The following is an 18,607-nucleotide window of genomic DNA, read 5'->3' on the forward strand; positions in this document are numbered from 1 at the left end:
AGATCATTTAACATCATACAACACAATCTGTATGATTTAAAGCTGGTTCTAAATTCGGGTAAACCAAAATGCATGATATTTTCAAATGCCAGGCATGTTACTAATCATGTCATTGCTACATTGGCTGGACATACTATAGAGCAAGTTAAAGTGTACAAATATTTGGGTGTGTGGGTTGATGATAAGCTGAGCTTCACTGTGCATGTAGAGAACTTGATAAGGAAGCTCAAGCTGAGAATAGGTTTTTATTACCGGCATAAGGCTTGTTTTTCTTTTGAGGTCAGGAAGGAGCTGGTACGATGTACATTTCTGGCAGTTTTAGATTTTAGTGATGTTATATATATGCAGGCCTCAACCACTACCCTGAGAGCACTTGTTCAGTGTATCATGCAGCCCTCAGGTTCATTACACATCATTATGATCTCTAAAGCGTTGTTGGCTGGTCGTCATTGACCTTGCGTAGGCTTAAACACTGGTATATACTGATTTATAAGGCTATATTGGGTAAAATGCCATTTTATCTCTGTTCTTTTTTAGTCAGGTTGGTAAATTAATATCAATTACGGTCCCATTCTCATTTGCTTCTAACAGTACCAAAAATTAGAACAGGTCGTGGTAGAAATAGTTTTAGTTACTTAGCTCCGTGGTCCTGGAATTCTCTCCTGAACATTTTAACATTTCATGATCTAGTTTCGTTGGTGGAGTTTAAACACTTGACCGATGTATATACAGTGAGGGGGAAAGTATTTGATCCCCTGCTGATTTTGTACGTTTGCCCACTGACAAAGAAATGATCAGTCTATAATTTTAATGGTAGGTTTACTTGAACAGTGAGAGACAGAATAACAACAAAAGAATCCAGAAAAACGCATGTCAAAAATGTTATAAATTGATTTGCATTTTAATGAGGGAAATAAGTATTTGACCCCTCTGCAAAACATGACTTAGTACTTGGTGGCAAAACCCTTGTTGGCAATCACAGAGATCAGACGTTTCTTGTAGTTGGCCACCAGGTTTGCACACATCTTAGGAGGCATTTTGTCCCACTCCTCTTTGCAGATCTTCTCCAAGTCATTAAGGTTTCGAGGCTGACGTTTGGCAACTTGAACCTTCAGCTCCCTCCACAGATGTTCTATGGGATTAAGGTCTGGAGACTGGCTAGGCCACTCCAGGACCTTAATGAGCTTTTTCTTGAGCCACTCCTTTGTTGCCTTGGCCGTGTGTTTTGGGTCATTGTCATGCTGGAATACCCATCAACGACCCATTTTCAATGCCCTGGCTGAGGGAAGGAGGTTCTCACCCAAGATTTGACGGTACATGGCCCTGTCCATCGTCCCTTTGATGCGGTGAAGTTGTCCTGTCCCCTTAGCAGAAAAACACCCCCAAAGCATAATGTTTCCACCTCCATGTTTGACGGTGGGGATGGTGTTCTTGGGGTCATAGGCAGCATTCCTCCTCCTCCAAACACGGCGAGTTGAGTTGATGCCAAATAGCTCCATTTCGGTCTCATCTGACCACAACACTTTCACCCAGTTGTCCTCTGAATCATTCAGATGTTCTTTGGCAAACTTCAGACGGGCATGTATATGTGCTTTCTTGAGCAGGGGGACCTTGCGGGCGCTGCAGGATTTCAGTCCTTCACGGCGTAGTGTGTTACCAATTGTTTTCTTGGTGACTATGGTCCCAGCTGCCTTGAGATCATTGACAAGATCCTCCCGTGTAGTTCTGGGCTGATTCCTCGCCGTTCTCATGATCATTGCAACTCCACGAGGTGAGATCTTGCATGGAGCCCCAGGCCGAGGGAGATTGACAGTTCTTTTGTGTTTCTTCCATTTGCGAATAATCGCACCAAATGTTGTCACCTTCTCACCAAGCTGCTTGGCGATGGTCTTGTAGCCCATTCCAGCCTTGTGTAGGTCTACAATCTTGTCCCTGACATCCTTGGAGAGCTCTTTGGTCTTGGCCATGGTGGAGAGTTTGGAATCTGGTTGATTGATTGCTTCTGTGGACTTTTTCAGGTAACAAGCTGCAGTTAGGAGCACTCCCTTTAAGAGTGTGCTCCTAATCTCAGCTCGTTACCTGTATAAAAGACACCTGGGAGCCAGAAATCTATCTGATTGAGAGGGGTCAAATACTTATTTCCCTCATTAAAATGCAAATCAATTTATAACATTTTTGACATGGGTTTTTCTGGATTTTTTGGTTATTCTGTCTCTCACTGTTCAAATAAACCTATCATTAAAATTCTAGACTGATCATTTCTTTGTCAGTGGGCAAACGTACAAAATCAGCAGGGGATCAAATACCTTTTCCCTCACTGTATTATAGAAGAGTGTAATTGTCTTTAGGACAGCTGTTTTTAGTCAAGACTTCTGTGTTTTTTACGTTAAATGTTTTTGTTGTACTGTATGTGTGTTTATAGTTTTGTTTAATGTTGTGTTAGTGTATGAAAGTTGTTTAGTCTGAAACGTTGTTCCCACTGCTGCTATTGGATCAGGTCTCTCTTGGAAAAGAGATATTATCTCAATGAGAAAAACCTGTATAAATAAAGGTTAAAAAAAGTTGTCAATAATCAACTGACTGGCTTTCTTGATGTCTATAGTATTCTCTCTGGTATGCAATCTAGTTTCTGATCAGTTTATGGATGTGTCACTGCAATCTTAAAGGTCCTCAATGATGTCACCATTGCCCTTGATTCTAAGCAATGTTGTGCTGCTATTTTTATTGACTTGGCCAAAGCTTTTGATACGGTAGACCATTCCATTCTTGTGGGCCGGCTAAGGAGTATTGGTGTCTCTGAGGGGTCTTTGGCCTGGTTTGCTAACAACCTCTCTCAAAGAGTGCAGTGTATAAAGTCAGAAAATCTGCTGTCTCAGCCACTGCCTGTCACCAAGGGAGTACCCCAAGGCTTGATCCTAGGCCCTACACTCTTCTCAATTTACATCAACAACATAGCTCAGGCAGTAGGAAGCTCTCTCATCCATTTATATGCAGATGATACAGTCTTATACTCAGCTGGCCCCTCCCCGGATTTTGTGTTAAATGCTCTACCACAAAGCATTTTTAGTGTCCAACAAGCTTTCTCTACCCTTAACCTTGTTCTGAACAACTCCCCCCAAAATGAATGTGGTTTGGTAAGAAGAATGCCCCTCCTCCCACAGGTGCTATTACTACCTCTGAGGGTTTAGAGCTTGAGGTAGTCATCTCGTACAAGTACTTGGGAGTATGGCTAGACGGTTAAATCTAGACTTGGTTTCCTCTATTGTAATTGCTCCTCTTTCACCCCAGCTGCCAAACTAACCCTGATTCAGATGACCATCCTACCCATGCTTGATTACGGAGACATAATTTATAGATTGACAGGTAAGGGTGCTCTCGAGCGGCTAAATGTTCTTTACCATTCGGCCATCAGATTTGCCACCTTATAGGACACATCACTGCACTCTATACTCCTCTGTAAACTGGTCATCTCTGTACACCCATCGCAAGACCCACTGGTTGATGCTTATTTATAAAACCCTCTTAGGCCTCACTCCTCCCTATCTGAGATATCTACTGCATCCCTCAACACCCGTTCTGCCAGTCACATTGTGTTAAAGTGCCCAAAGCACACACATCCCTTGGTCGCTCGTTTTTTCAGTTCGCTGGACCTAACGACTGGAACGAGCCGAAACATACACTCAAACTAGACAGATTTATCTCCATCTCTTCATTCAAAGACTCAATCATGGACAGTCATACTGACAGTTGTGGCTGCTTTGCGTGATGTATTGTTGTCTCTACCTTCTTGCCCTTTGTGCTGTTGTCTGTGCCCAACAATGTTTGTACCATGCTTGCCTTTTGGTAGACCGTCAATTGTAAAAAAGAATTTGTTCTTAACTGACTTGCCTTGTTAAATAAAAGTTCAACAAAATCAAATAAAAATAAAAATTCTTAAATGGAAGAAGTTTGGAAGCACCAAGACTCTTCCTAGAGCTTGCTGCCCGGCCAAACTGAGCAATCGGGGGAGAAGGGCTTTGGTCAGGGAGGTGACCAAGAACCTGATGGTCACTCTGACAGAGCTCCAGAGTTCCTTTGTGGAGATGGGATGACCTTCCAGAAGGATAACCATCTGTGCAGCACTCAACCAATGAGGCCTTTATGGTAGAGTGGCCAGACGGAATCCACTCTTCAGTAAAAGGCACATGACAGCCCGCTAAGAGTTTTCCCTTAACTAGGCAAGGCAGTTAAGAACAAATTCTTATTTACAATGACGGCCTACACCTGCCAAACCCGGACGACGCCTGACCACTTGTGCACCACCCTATGGGACTCCCAATCACGGCCGGTTGTGATACAGCCTGGAACCACCTAAAGATTCTCAGACCATGAGAAACAAGATGATCTGGTCTGATGAAACCAAGATTGAACTGGCCTGGATGCCAAGTGTCACGGCTGGAGGAAACCTGGCGCCATCCCTGGAGAGACCTGAATATAGCTGTGCAGCACCGCTTCCCATCCAGCATGATAGATCTGCAGAGAAGAATGGGAGAAGCCCCCCAAATACAGGTGTGCCAAGCTTGTAGCGTCATACCCAAGAAGACTCGAGGCTGTAATCGCTGCCAAAGGTGCTTCAACAAAGTACTGAGTAAAGGGTCGCAAAAACTTATGCAAATGTGTTATTTCAGTTTTAATTGTTTTATACATTTGCAAACATTTCTGAAAACCTGTTTTTGCTTGTCATTATGGGGTATTATGTGAAGATTGATGAGAAAAATATATATCTTTAATCAATTTTACAATAAGGCTGTAACGTAACAAAATGTTGAAAAAGCCAAGGGGTCTGAATACTTTCCGAATGCACTGTATACCATAGTATACTATAGTATTTTTTTATGGTGGCTCACAAACACACACACAGCGAGAGAGGGCTCCATTAACAAACCATATGGCCACAATCCCACAAGCAGACCTCCTCTCCGCCTGGCCCAGCAGGGCTTCACATGCAGCGATGCAGTCAGCCCCGTTGGAGCTTCCCATTCTAAGAGGTTAAATAAACATTGTGCACATAATTTATTGCCGATGTATAATACAGTCTTGTAAACCTACAAGGTTTTTCATCTAATGAATAACATCGACAGTGAACATCAAATGGCAAACATAGGTCACAGAGAAGACTGACAATGCCAAACCAATTAAGTGGGAATTTCAAGGCATGGGAAACAACAGAGTTGTTTCTCTGTTGAATCTCAGTTGGCAATCCTGGCTTCCATTTGATAAAAGCGTTTCAAAAGTAGCAATCTGGATTATAACAAAGCGGAGCAGTGACCAACGACAATGAGGAGAAACATACCGGCCTGAACAGAAAGAAAGGGGGTGGGGGTGGAAGTTAATATTGGACGATTAAAAACAAATAAACCCCTGCTCTCCTCCAAAATATCCCATCAGAGATTTCTCTTACTGGCGTGAGCTGTGTGTATTTGGTGACAGGTCATTCAAGGAGAGCAAAAAACGACCTACTATTACAGCATGTTCCTTTGCATAGAGGATAATCTACTGCTATGTGAGAGCTCGTAAAATGTGATGGCAAAGCCTTCAGATTAGGAGTGGATAATTTCCAGGGTAATAACATGGGCAGCTAAGAATAGCACCTGCGGCGTGGTGAGCAGCATGCTGGGTAGCGCGGTTGGTTAGCACATGGCCTATGGTGGCCTGTGAGGCCTGTCCAGGCTCCCCAGTCAAGTGCAGCCAAGGTTCCCACAGTTCCCACCACAAGGCTCATGTGTACGGAGCGGATTTAGATGATGAAGGCTCTGTTTGGAACGCACTGGTTACAACAGATGAAGGAAGCTATGTTCTCCTGCTGTTGTCTACTTAGCCTGGTTCGCCAGGGCTTGGAATGAGACTAGCGTCTACCTACGTGAATAGATGGGTTGGTTGTTGTACAATGAGCACTATTTGTCTCTCAAAAATCGTTACAGTTGGTTAGCTAGCTAGCGAATTTTTGCCGTAATTAGCATTGACATGAAATCTGTCAAAACATCTCAAAACAAGACATGGTATCAAGAACAAGACAAATCTTACTGAAACGATCCACCTACGATTCCCCACGGCAGATTCTTATCATTGATGCCAGCTATCTGACCATTCATAATCATAACAAAGCACGACTTGAGGCCACATCGATGCGTGCACATCATTTTCCTGACATTGTTAGCCAACCTTTCTATTGAGAGCATTAGGTTTTATACCTATGTTTTAGAACAGAGGATGGAGCTGGGAGATAAACTGCATGCTAACCTCAGGTGTTTCTCCATATTTCCGATTCTTTCACACAAACCATACAGAGAGATGGGTGGTGTAAAGCTCAACAATTCCAGTCCTGTCAATGACACGTTTGAAATTCAGGCTTCACTTTTCAAATTGCAGAGGATTTTCACACAGTTAGTTTGGCTTCAGCTATAGAGTTGAGGCACAGTGAAAGTCAATAACCTGAAAGCCTTTCCTGAAATGGAAACATCTTCTGTTCTGTGGAGAGTGTTACTTTATGGCCCGGATCAGGCACGGACCAGTTATGTTGATAAATCTTCTCATTGTGTGACAATGTGCAGATACGGTTTAGAATGAATTGTGTGTATATGCATGTGACACAGTATATAATTAAGCAATAAGGCACGATGGGGTGTGGTATATGGCCAATATACCACGGCTAAGGGCTGTTCTTATGCATGACACACCGTGGATGCCTGGATACAGCCCTATACCACAAACCCCTGAGGTGCGTTATTGCTAGTATAAACTGATTACCAATGTACTTAGAGCAGTAAAAATAAATGTTTTGTCATACCCGTGGCTGTCAGCCAATCAGCATCCAGGGCTCAAACCACCCAGTTTATAATGTTTCATAGCCTGCATGAATTGTATCTTTTTCAGGTTACACTCTATATGACCCTGTCTACAAATATAACTCATAATATGTAAGCAGGGTGTATACAGAGTGTATACATTGTGTATTTAGGGGAAGATGCCAGACATCTGAAGCATTCTGTTGATACTCTGCATAACTACAGACAACACATTGTTGACTGACTTAAACAACAAAATAGGGAAACAATTCAGAATTTGGGCAAGCATCATTGCAAAACAGACCATTTTACCATTTCACATACTATTTACCATAATTTTCACCCAACAGTATACCGCATCTGAAATCAACATCTATTTCAAACCTGTGTGTTCAAGTAGTTAGCATCCACGTCAGATGAATCACTGTTTCCCAACTCCCAGTCCTCCAGTCCCGAGGAGCTAAATGCTTTGTTTATGTGGCTCAGACGTTGTGTTTGTTCATATCCTATAAAATAAAATGTCCAACCATCCCTTTACGCTGCTGGCGGCCCTTACACAATCTGGAGAGCATCTGATTGTTATTCAGGGCCTTGACTGTTATTATGATGAAGCAGTAAAAAAGTGCTGGACCCTGGGTGCTCTATTCAGAAAACCAAAAACAGGAGGACTGTGAGCGACAGGGAGGGAAGGTAGTAATCAGAGCTGGCGCTGTGGTGGACACGGGACCATTCTTTACCAGGGGGATGACAGGAGCACAGACATGGAGAAACACGGACAGAGTCTTATAGGGAGAGCTGTGTCCAGTCCACTAACCCACTGTCAAAGCTAGGAGCCCATAAGCAAAGCAGGTTGATCTCTCTTTTTGACAGGTTCTAGGCTGGTTGTTTATTGTGGCTTCTGGGGTGGCTGAAATAGAGAAAGGAACATTGCAACAATAATTAAATCATCCTTATCCTTGATTATTATTGGCGTGGTTTTGTGGCCTGTTGGCTTGCTCCATCAATTTCAACTCTGATGTTTCATTTCAACTGACTGGGCACACACTGGTTGAATCAACGTTGTTTCCAAGTCACTTCAATTAAATTATGTCGAACTAACTAACGTGGAATAGACATTGAATTGATGTCTGTGCCCAGTGGGAATACGCCTAAAGCTAGAAGGAAACCATCAAACATCTCATTATGACCACAGCTCAGTTCCCAAAATGAATGATAGGTGACAATGTGTCATGAACAGTACTATTTTTCCAGAATGTGAGTGTGTTCATGCAGCACACTGGGCACGTCCGCTGCATCCTCCTCAACATAACTTCAATAGGAGAACATGTCATGTTGATCAGAGCCCCGTCAAAATCCTATCTATTTCCACTGAACAGTTTATTTGTTTATTGTCCCTCAAGGGGGCAGCATTTGTACAATGGAGCCTCCATCTTTCAGCACTTCCAATCGAAAGACTGTGATTTCAAGGATGCCAAGAGTTTGCTGGAATCTACTTTTCCGTCCAAATAATTTGATTAAAACCAGAGTACCAGACACTAGATACAGGATAGGACCTGTCATTCTCAGTGAATCAAAGAATCAGGAAGAAAATGGTGATAATGTGTTATGAGTTGTCTGAAGAAGAATGGTGTTACATTTCTAGATCCTTTTTCAAGAGGTCTATGACTGTGCAATAAATGTTTGGTCAATAGTCTACACTAATTCCAAAGCAGATACACGAGCCTACAATAAACAACAAAATACATGTAATAAAACAAACGAGTAATATTGCAAATAGACTGCTGCGACCTGTCAAAAGGTACGAATTTCACAATTTCGCAATTATTTGTTACCCTATTATTCATGTTTTTATTATTATTATTTTTTTTACTTATAATTGTTTAAACAAAATTGCGCTAGCTATCAAAAGTTGTCTATGATGGAGAGGGAAGCAGCCTAGCCATGAAACGTCACTCTATCGTCTTCCCGACTGCGCCCTGCATCACTTTCCAAACAGAACACTTAAAAACAACTATTATACTTTTGAGACACATAGTGCGTTAATCACGAAGGAAAAAAGCTGCGTTACAAGAACTCAAAGAGACCAGAGACGGAGGTGGATGCGCTGTCTCCCTAAAGCCAACCTACTCAAACCCGTGCTCACCTCTCCTTGCGAGCGCCCATGCACCTCCCCACCATTTTTTAAATAAATGAATTTGGCTGGGGCTGGACCCCTCCCACTTTGTGTAAGCTCTTAATTGTCAGTTTTGACGAAAGCTTGGGTATTTAAATAGCGTCAACGTCTCTTGTATGGGTGGAATTGGTGAAGTTGTTACAGAGCGCATCTTACCCGACGTTTTTTACCCGCTCTACGGCCGATCGATAAGCATGCAGGTGTCTCTCGCGCTCCTCGTCTCCAGCACCGGGCTGCTGCTGCTACAGGGATGTTGTACGGTCGTGCAAGGATGGAGGGTACTAAAAAACGATGCTACAGAAATCATACCAGAATATACTGAAAACGCACAGCCTCCCGAGCAACCAATACTACAGGCTTCTAATAATAACAGTAATACAATGAATCGACCAAAACACGGGGGAAGAAGATCTTCAGCAAACACAGCCTCTTATAGTGAGTATTTCCTTTTGAACGTTATCTGGTAGCCTACATAGCTATTAGGACTAGAGGATTACATGTCCATATTCGGGGCGCATTATGATTAGGCCTACTTGTAATCATAACTCGCATTACTTGTAAAACATGTAAACCACCCGTACAATGTGAGATTGGTCTTCAGAAAGGATGAAACTGTATGGATCATCTTTAATCAATTTCATTGAATAATTTGATATTGTTTGATCAATCTAATAATATTTCATTTGAATTTTACTGTAACGCTTTGTTTGAATAAGTGGTACTTATATAACATCTAAACGTTTAAAATAAACAGCTTGGGATGGTGCTAATATTTCATGGATATCTATGAACAGCTGTGCTGTACTGTACTCGTGCGAAATATGAGCAATCACTTGGTGAAAAAAGAGCGCTTTTAATTTATGGTAAACCGAGGCGTTTTTACAGTATCTAATAATGTGTCATGTTGGATTGACATTATGTTCTCAAGCACATAGCTTTTGGACCGTCTGTACTGTTCAAATAACGCACACTCACCACACATTTCATTTCCCAGCATAGCTTGTAGTCCTTTACGCACGGGTTAATTCGTTTCCGTCCATGTGTAAGACCACACACATCCTTTTAATCTTAAAACATGTGCAATGTATCGATTCAATTCTCAAAGTATGGTCACACAATAACCCGGAGAATGATACCTCACCTGTGTGGTTTATGTGAATCATTATGCCAAAGAAACCCTCCAAAGACCACCCAGAACATCCAATCATTTTTCATTTAATTTCTGAAAGTGCCGAAAAGTGCTACTTTTCTATATAGAATAGTCAATATCAAATCATGGATAAAGCTTAAGAAACCCCAGGGGCCATTTTTAATTGCAGCTTTCCCTGTTGATGCTGGACAATGGTGTTTAGACTGGAACAGCTGTACTGTTGAATGGAGGAAGCAGGATTGCGGTTAGATGATTGCTACGCAAAGGCCAAGAGAGCAACACGTTCATTTATATGCCTGTGGTTTTCTCCTCACACAATCTGAAGAGGTGGAATTACAAGAGATCATGGTTTTCACTCTATCCTCCGTGCTATTTCCCTCTCTTTCATACAATTAGTCAAGGTCTGCCTATGCGATAACTATTTAATCGCAACAACATGTGTCCAAAAAGAAAATGCCAGGGTTTCTGTTCTTAGGGGATTTCTTCAGGGTATTTGGAAATTGCTGGTTAAATTCAACAGGGTGCTGGAGAATGACTCCCACCTGTGGCCAGTAAAGGTTCTGCTGTAGTCATGCTGATTTGTACAGAGGAAATATCTCTGAATAGCCTCTCATGGATTCAAGATGCAAAATGTCATTCTTTCACAGTTTCTCCCAGTCTCATAATTTCAAATCTAATAGAGACTGTACATAGAGTACAAATGACAAACCTTGTCCCGAGGATCTAAATTGCTGTATTGAACTATGAGATACATTTGACATAATACTTGAACACCTCATAAACAACAGACGGCTTCAGAGTGGGTTTGGAAGAAAATGCACATTTCTAAATCTCTTCTTATACTGAGCAATATCCATCAACAGAGAGATAGTGAAACAATGATGTGATGGGATTTTATGATTGCTTACTAAAAAGCTATGGTTTACCTTTTGTATTTCTAAATAGATCATGTCTATTTGTTCAGCCCACTGCCCACCACTCAGATTATATTTTGGCCCGCTAAGTCCAAAAGTTTGAGCACCCCTGATCTAATGGGTCACGTGATAAAGGTTTTCCTCATAGGCCTATCTGCCTCCCTCTGGGAGGACCATATCTTCCCATGACTCTTTCCATGGTCCCAGTGGGGTCTGTCTGGCTCCCCCTTCAGTCCCTCCCCGGTCCCTGTGCTCAGCAGTCGGCACTCTGAGAGAGACCTGAGACCAGAGCAGAGCCGTTATGCTGTGGCCTCCCGAGCAGCCGAGACACAAAAACACCAGATCAGGAAGTCATCCTTCCATAAATCCTTTGTTCTCCTTTTCGCAAAAGAAAAGCTACAAAAGAAAAACAGATCCCTCTCCGAGTGTATAGTTTCCATACCGACACGTCCTCTGCTATTCTGCACGCCACTTGTAAAGAAAGATAACAATAACTAATGCATAGGGCTGTTGAGAAAAGGCCATGGCCAAAATATTGAATTACCAGTCATGCACTGATTATGCTCTCTTCGTTTTGCTTGTTTCCAATTGTCAAATTGTTCATTTTGGAATTAAAATACTTGTACAGCAAGCATTTAGACTGTTTCCAATCTTCACATCATTTACGGAGGGCCTGCATTGTGTATGGCAGCTTTGGTTCCAACTTAAATCTCCATTATGTTTGATTGAGCTGTTCAATATCATTCTGTTCTGGATTTGCTATCAGCTGATTTCTGCTTGCTGGAATTCCACATCCAACCTTATTTTCAGGCAACAGTCATCATCAGATCATGCATCAACGTCAGTGTTGAGTTTAACTAATTTCCCACCTCATACTGAGCCCTTCCACCAAACAAATGTGACAGTATTGATTTTGAATTGGATTTGTACATTTGTACATCAATTCTAAAACAGAAGGAAGAGTTTATGAACATTTTAGATTATTTAAATTCTGAATCATATTCCATTTCCCAGCCCAGCTCCACACACGCAAACTAACCAAGTTCTTAGAATAAAGGAATAACAGTATATGAACAATGGGAACCATGCGTTTTTGACACATTCAGCACACGGAGACACAACTGTATAGCTCTCTACTCTTGAATAGTTAAATGGAAGATTGTCCCTCGAGTCGTATCGTCTTCAAAGTGTTTGATTTGGAGCGATGCCACAGAGTGTGTAAACCTCATTTCCTCCTCTTCACCCCAGGTGCCTCGGAGCTGAGCTGCAGGGAGCTGCGCTCCACCCGTTACATCACTGACGGCTCCTGCCGCAGTGCCAAGCCCGTCAAGGAGCTGGTGTGCTCGGGTCAGTGCATGCCCGCCCACCTCCTACCCAACTCCATCATGCGCGGCAAATGGTGGCGGAGCAGCGCCTCTGACTACCGCTGCATCCCAGCCCACTCCCGAACCCAGCGGGTGCAGCTGCAGTGCCCCAACGGCAACTACCGGACTTACAAAATCCGCGTGGTCACCTCCTGCAAGTGCAAACGCTACAGCCGCCACCACAACCAGTCAGAGGCCAAGGAGAGCTCCTCAGAGGCCAAGCCCAGACGTGACAAGAAACGCACCCGGCTGCCTGGGAGTCGGAACAAAAGCAACACACCGACGCTGGTCAGCAATTCATACTGAGGATGCTCTTCCTTCCTCCGTACACGGACAGAGACCAAAGCAGTACACACGCACATGTTACACACACCCAACACGGCTCCTTCACTGGAAGAGGGAGAAGAAGAGCCATTTCAACAAAAAAAGGATTTGTAAAGCTGTTTGTTGGACTGATTTGACACAAGTCTTTCTCACCAGAGAGGCACTATAGATTTTGCAGCCTATTTTCCAAAATATTTCTGAACTTTTGATTTGCATGACCAAATGAGTCGACAGAATGCCAGGGAAGGCCATGTGACTGGCCAGGAAAGGTGGAACACTGCTAGGATGGAAGTGTACAGTATTTTACATGTTCCGGTTTATAGCTAACAGCCTTTGACCCAGACACTAAGAGAATCCACCTTCGCTACAGCAAGAGGTGCACCTAAACTCAAACCCCACTTGTCAAAACATCCACCGGGCAGGCTACATTGCCTGATAGAGCACAGAGACACTTTTCAACCCTATAGGCCTAACTGTGTTCTAGCGCCTCTATGGCTGGGTGTTCTGTACTGAGCAGCATGTGGCAGGACTGGGGTGTCAGGCTATGGAGGTGGGCTGCTGACCCCAGACCACGCAGCCTCCTGACAGCCCGGGGAGCACCGCACTCACCAGGAGCCCCCCCAGGGTCCTCCTCACTCCATAGCAGCCGTATAGGAGCTGTCAGTTAAGGCCCCTGGCCCAGTGGCCCTAGTGGCCCGTGATGGTGAAAGAGATAGGGGGAGAGAGAGGGGTGGGGAATGGTTGTGTCAGCACTCTAAGACCAGGGTGCCTGCGGTCAAACAGGTGACTGGGCATTCCAGTGACCCATCTTAATGACTAAATGAGCCCATTCCTGTGTTTAGGATTTGAGTCATGAAAAGCCATTTCCTCTAGACATGGCTAGTTCCTGTTTGCTGAAACCACACAGACACACAAAAGATCCTCATGTGTAGTGGAGGCTCCAGCAATTGTGCCTGTTGTTACCTTGAGGCACAGCATTCTATGCTCAACTACACCCTGAATGGAGACCATTTGTTAGCAGCAAATAGCATTGGCAACCAACTAGCCATATCCCTATTCTATTCATTGAGAACCTAGATGGTGAGGGAGAGAAAAAAAACTCCACTTCTCTGACTATCAGCCCTACACTGTAAATAGCAATTAGTTCTGCTAACAATGTTTGGGATGGAAACCACCCAACTCAAACTATGCAGTGTTCAATATACTTAAAGTAATAAAGTGACATCATCACCCATATTGTTATATTTTTAAGTTGTAAATACTTAACTGTTTTGGGTTTTCTGAACTATTTGACACGAAATCGCATTATGTATTCTGAACTATAAAAATTGAAGTTACTTTAGCATGAATATTTGTTGTAGTGAACCTAAACATTTAGGGTCCCTTCAACTTACGTTTTCAAGTGCAAGTAGTAAGTAGTTCTGTTAGTAATTTTCAGCGGTCGTGTCTAACATTGTTTTATGTATTTGACAATTTGTCATTTTAACCCACCTTAGCAGGCGTTGTTGAGAACAGTGCTCGTTCCTCTAGCAGTAACTGGAGGTAGAGTTGTAAGCATTACATGATTCTGCATTTGCCTCTGTCAATCAGAGTGACTTTGTTGATAGTGGGAATTTCTTGTCTCATTATTGAAAGTACATTTGCCTGATGGTTTTGATGTCATTTTCCATAATCTGTTACACTTCATAGCACAAAAAACTGCTTAATACTATTTTAGAAATATACTTTTCTTTCTTCAAACATGCATACATTGTGTAAAAGTACTGTATCATAAAGTACTTTTTTTTTATTACCGACAATCCTATACAAACAGAGCCATGTGGCATTATTAGGTATTCATAACTTGTAAAAATACGTAACAATTCTATATCAGCACAAAGTGTTTTTTACTCCAATATCAATGTCTGACAACTACTTTACTATTTTAAGTAAAGATGTAAAACAAAATAGAACCAAGTAACAACAATTTATTGAGTAATGTTTAATGTTAGATTGACTTTAAAATATGAAATAATCATTACTTGTAAAGACTCAATAACTTTAGATTAGCAGAACACAAATAAATAAAGTTATATTTACTCAATAACCTAATATTTGTTAACAGTTCTTAAAAATATTAAGTGGCATATGAGTTAGTACCACTTCTAAAATTGTAGTTCTACTTACCGTTGGAAATGTTTGAATAGCCACTAGTCAATTTCTTTAATGAGTTAGACAGTTCATTTTTACAGTGAAATCTCTGAATAGAACTGACAGGAAAGATAGGAATGAGGTAAAAGACTGAAACTAAATCAGAATTGTTTTATATTGGCTGCTGCCATCCCACAGGATACAGACAGACACACATAGACAGACAGACAAACAGGAAAAAGTTCTGGATCCCCAATTTGCCCATGCTGACAAACCCATTCCCCTTTCTCATCCCTACTACAGACTGAGCTGTATTTAATTAAGAATACTATGAACCTTTCAGCTTATTGTCCACATTCCGTTGTGCCATTCTCTCATAATACTTCCTTGTTTTGGTGTTCTAAACTGTACTGACAATGTTTGCTTCTTGTTCAATTGTGTGTTTGAAATAGCAACTGGAAGGGATTTTGTCATGTAAGCAGAGTTGTCCGTGTATAGCCTGATTGTACTTCAGAGACTCAAAGAAGGACTGTTACAAAGAATGAACTGCATATTTATATTTTATTTCTACATTTAAATTATTTATGCAACTTCTTGTAGTAAATGATGAAGCCATTATTGTCACATAAAATAATAGTGACTTTCAGATAATAATGAAATACTGTACAGTACAAAAATAAAGTAGAGGCAGGTATATTTGAAGTAAGTGTGTTTGTTATCATTCTTCTCTGAATGGGCTGCTTTGACAAGGCCTTTCTCTCCTCTGTCTTTACCTTCACGCTAAACGTATCTCTCATGTAAACAAAGATCAGCAATTAGGAAGTTGAGGTGTAGCAGCTCTTTGGAATGTCTGGCCCGGCTCACTAAAGGAGAGGAAGAGGAATTCACGAGTGAGATGTTAGCGGCTCAGTCACAACAGCAACATTGCTTCGTTCACAGAGATGGATATGAGCCATAGCCGTCATTCAGCCTGTTATTCTTGCACAGCCTCTCGCCTCCCTCAAGGCCTAAAGGTTCACACATTGAAAAAGACTTTAAGTTCAAAACGCGTCTTTCCTCACATTATCTTAGGACTTTGTGTATGTTGTATCTGGAGCACACTACAGTACTGCACTTATTCACTGAAAACTTGGGCTTCCAGACAACTACCAAGACTTACTGGAGTCAGGCACTCCAGTGCACCAAATGAGGTGTTTATGACAGTTTTATCGACCAACGCAATTCTGAATTATCATAACTGGCACCTACAATACTACAGCACTTTGGATGACCAAACGAATGTGGAACTGTAGTAAATAAAAAACAGAGAACCCACTGGAAACTATTTTATAAGTGAGTGCTTGTCATTACCCGTACCAATGACTAACAATTTATATTTAGTTTCATTGCAGCAGGAGCGGTAGAGATACTCTGAATGATCGGCTATGAAAAGCCAACTGACATTTACTCCTGAGGTGCTGACCTGTTGCACCCTCGACATCCACTGTGATTATTATTATTTGACCTTACTGGTCACCTATGAACATTTGAACATCTTGGTCATGTTCTGTTATAATCTCCACCCGGCACAGCCAGAAGAGGACTGGCCACCCCTCATATCCTGGTTCCTCTCTAGGTTTCTTCCTAGATTCTGGCCTTTCTAGGGAGTTTTTCCTAGCCACCGTGCTTCTACACCTGCATTGCTTGCTGTTTGGGGTTTTAGGCTGGGTTTCTGTACAGCACTTTGAGATATCAGCTGATGTAAGAAGGGCTTTATAAATACATTTGATTTGATTTGATCATTCAAAACAGTCACTCGTTATGTCATAATCAAGCCCTATCCAAGACAACAGGCATGCCGTGCTTTTGCTCAAACTACTGGCATCCGACTAAGTTTTCCAGTAATTCAAGAACAGGTACTTAAGTGGACTACATGAGTAGTAGTACCTAAACAGATTGATGCTGACAAAAGCATCTGCCCTGCATTACCGCGTTCCTACAGGTTATTACTCCACAAGGACCTAGCGTTGACCTCGGCAGGCCAAGGGAACAGGAGGGTGTATGGGAGGTCAGACACAATCGACAGGTTATTACTCCACAACGACCTAGCGTTGACCTCGGCAGGCCAAGGGAACAGGAGGGTGTATGGGAGGTCAGACACAATCGACAGGTTATTACTCCACAACGACCTAGCGTTGACCTCGGCAGGCCGAGGGAACAGGAGGGTGTATGGGAGGTCAGACACAATCGACAGGTTATTACTCCACAACGACCTAGCGTTGACCTCGGCAGGCCGAGGGAACAGGAGGGTGTATGGGAGGTCAGACACAATCGACAGGTTATTACTCCACAAGGACCTAGCATTGACCTCGGCAGGCCGAGGAAACAGGAGGGTGTATGGGAGGTCAGACACAATTCGTTTTCCTCAGGCCTCTTCTACGTCTACTCTAAAGCAACTACTCTTCAATACGAGGGCCATCAATGACGTTCTTAGCACCAGGTGCAGAAAGTCTATGGGGACCTCAGCTATTAAAAGAGAGAGTGCAATAGGCTCATATTTGGACCACACAAATCAACTTTAGTGGGTTCAGAGACAGTTCCTGATTGTTTCATGGTATGTATCGGCATAGGGAATATTTATAGAACTGACAGGATTTTAGAACCCTCTTTAAAATGACCACTGATTCCGTGTCCAAAACTTAACAAAATGCCTGATATTTATATAATAACGTGTGTTGTGAAATGTTGTACACTCTTAGAAAAAAGGGTTCCAAAAGGGTTCTTCTGTTGTCCCCATAGGATAACCATTTTTGGTTCCAGGTAGAACTCTTTTTGGTTTGCGTTAGAACTCTTTTGGGTTCCATGTAGAACCCTCTGAGGGTTCTAAAGGGTTCTACATGGAACTCAAAAGGGTCCTACCTGGAACCAAAAGGTTCTACCTGGAACCAAAAAGGGTTATTTAAAAGGTTATCCTATGTGGACAGCCGAAGAACTCTTTTAGGGTCAAGATAGCACCTTGTAGTGCAGACTACAAATGAGTCCTCTGACGAGATGTTGTATTAAGACCTTCTTTCAACTACCAATTTCTCCGTCTAATCTTTATGTTGCCTAACAAAATTGCTCTGTTGATTTGTGCTCTTAACACTACTAAGCTAGTCAGCAAAACTCTAGTCTCCCCACAGCACCATTTCATATACTGTAGGCTTATATCTGTTGACTGACGAAAGATCCACATAAAACTTGACACAGCTCTTGCAAATGCGTGTTTAAGGCCTGTTTCTGACTTTCCAATTCTATAATGTAATAGTTAAATATCCGATTTCAACAGTTTGTAATGCATTATCGTTTAGGTTGTGCCAGAATGTTCTTTAAGATTGGTAACCACTTGAATGGCTTAGGAACTGTCCAAACAGACTATACTGATGTCTTGCCAGACAGGAAATGAAAAAGTCATAGGAAATAGATTGTATATCACCATATGAAGATGTTAGACTGATATACATGTCTGCCAGTGTTGTCTGCATTCTCTTCTGGTGACTTGTAATACATAAATGGAAATGAAGTTGAGGAGACAGCACTAGCATGTGAAGAACTTTGGCTTATTCAAATCAAGCTAAGAGCAAGCAATCCTCAAAAACAATTTACGGCATATTACGTTTCCCCTGGTCAGCTGCCTGCGCAATTGCCTAACAACCTCGTGGGCTTCCAAGTCATTTTCCGAGAAAGGACGTATTTACTGAGCAGAGAAC

The 18,607-nt window shown here is 42.2% G+C and overlaps 1 protein-coding gene across 1 annotated transcript; it reads left to right on the plus strand.

The window, feature by feature from the left end:
• Positions 1-8,944: 8,944 nt before the first annotated feature.
• On the plus strand, positions 8,945-15,581 carry sost (sclerostin). Its single transcript, XM_014159161.2, has 2 exons — positions 8,945-9,432; positions 12,310-15,581. Exons 1-2 carry the CDS (start codon positions 9,114-9,116, stop codon positions 12,729-12,731), a joined length of 741 nt encoding a protein of 246 aa, XP_014014636.2. The 5' UTR covers positions 8,945-9,113; the 3' UTR covers positions 12,732-15,581.
• Positions 15,582-18,607: the final 3,026 nt, after the last annotated feature.

This window comes from Salmo salar, chromosome ssa19, assembly GCF_905237065.1.
Source record: "Salmo salar chromosome ssa19, Ssal_v3.1, whole genome shotgun sequence".
Taxonomy (NCBI): domain Eukaryota; kingdom Metazoa; phylum Chordata; class Actinopteri; order Salmoniformes; family Salmonidae; genus Salmo; species Salmo salar.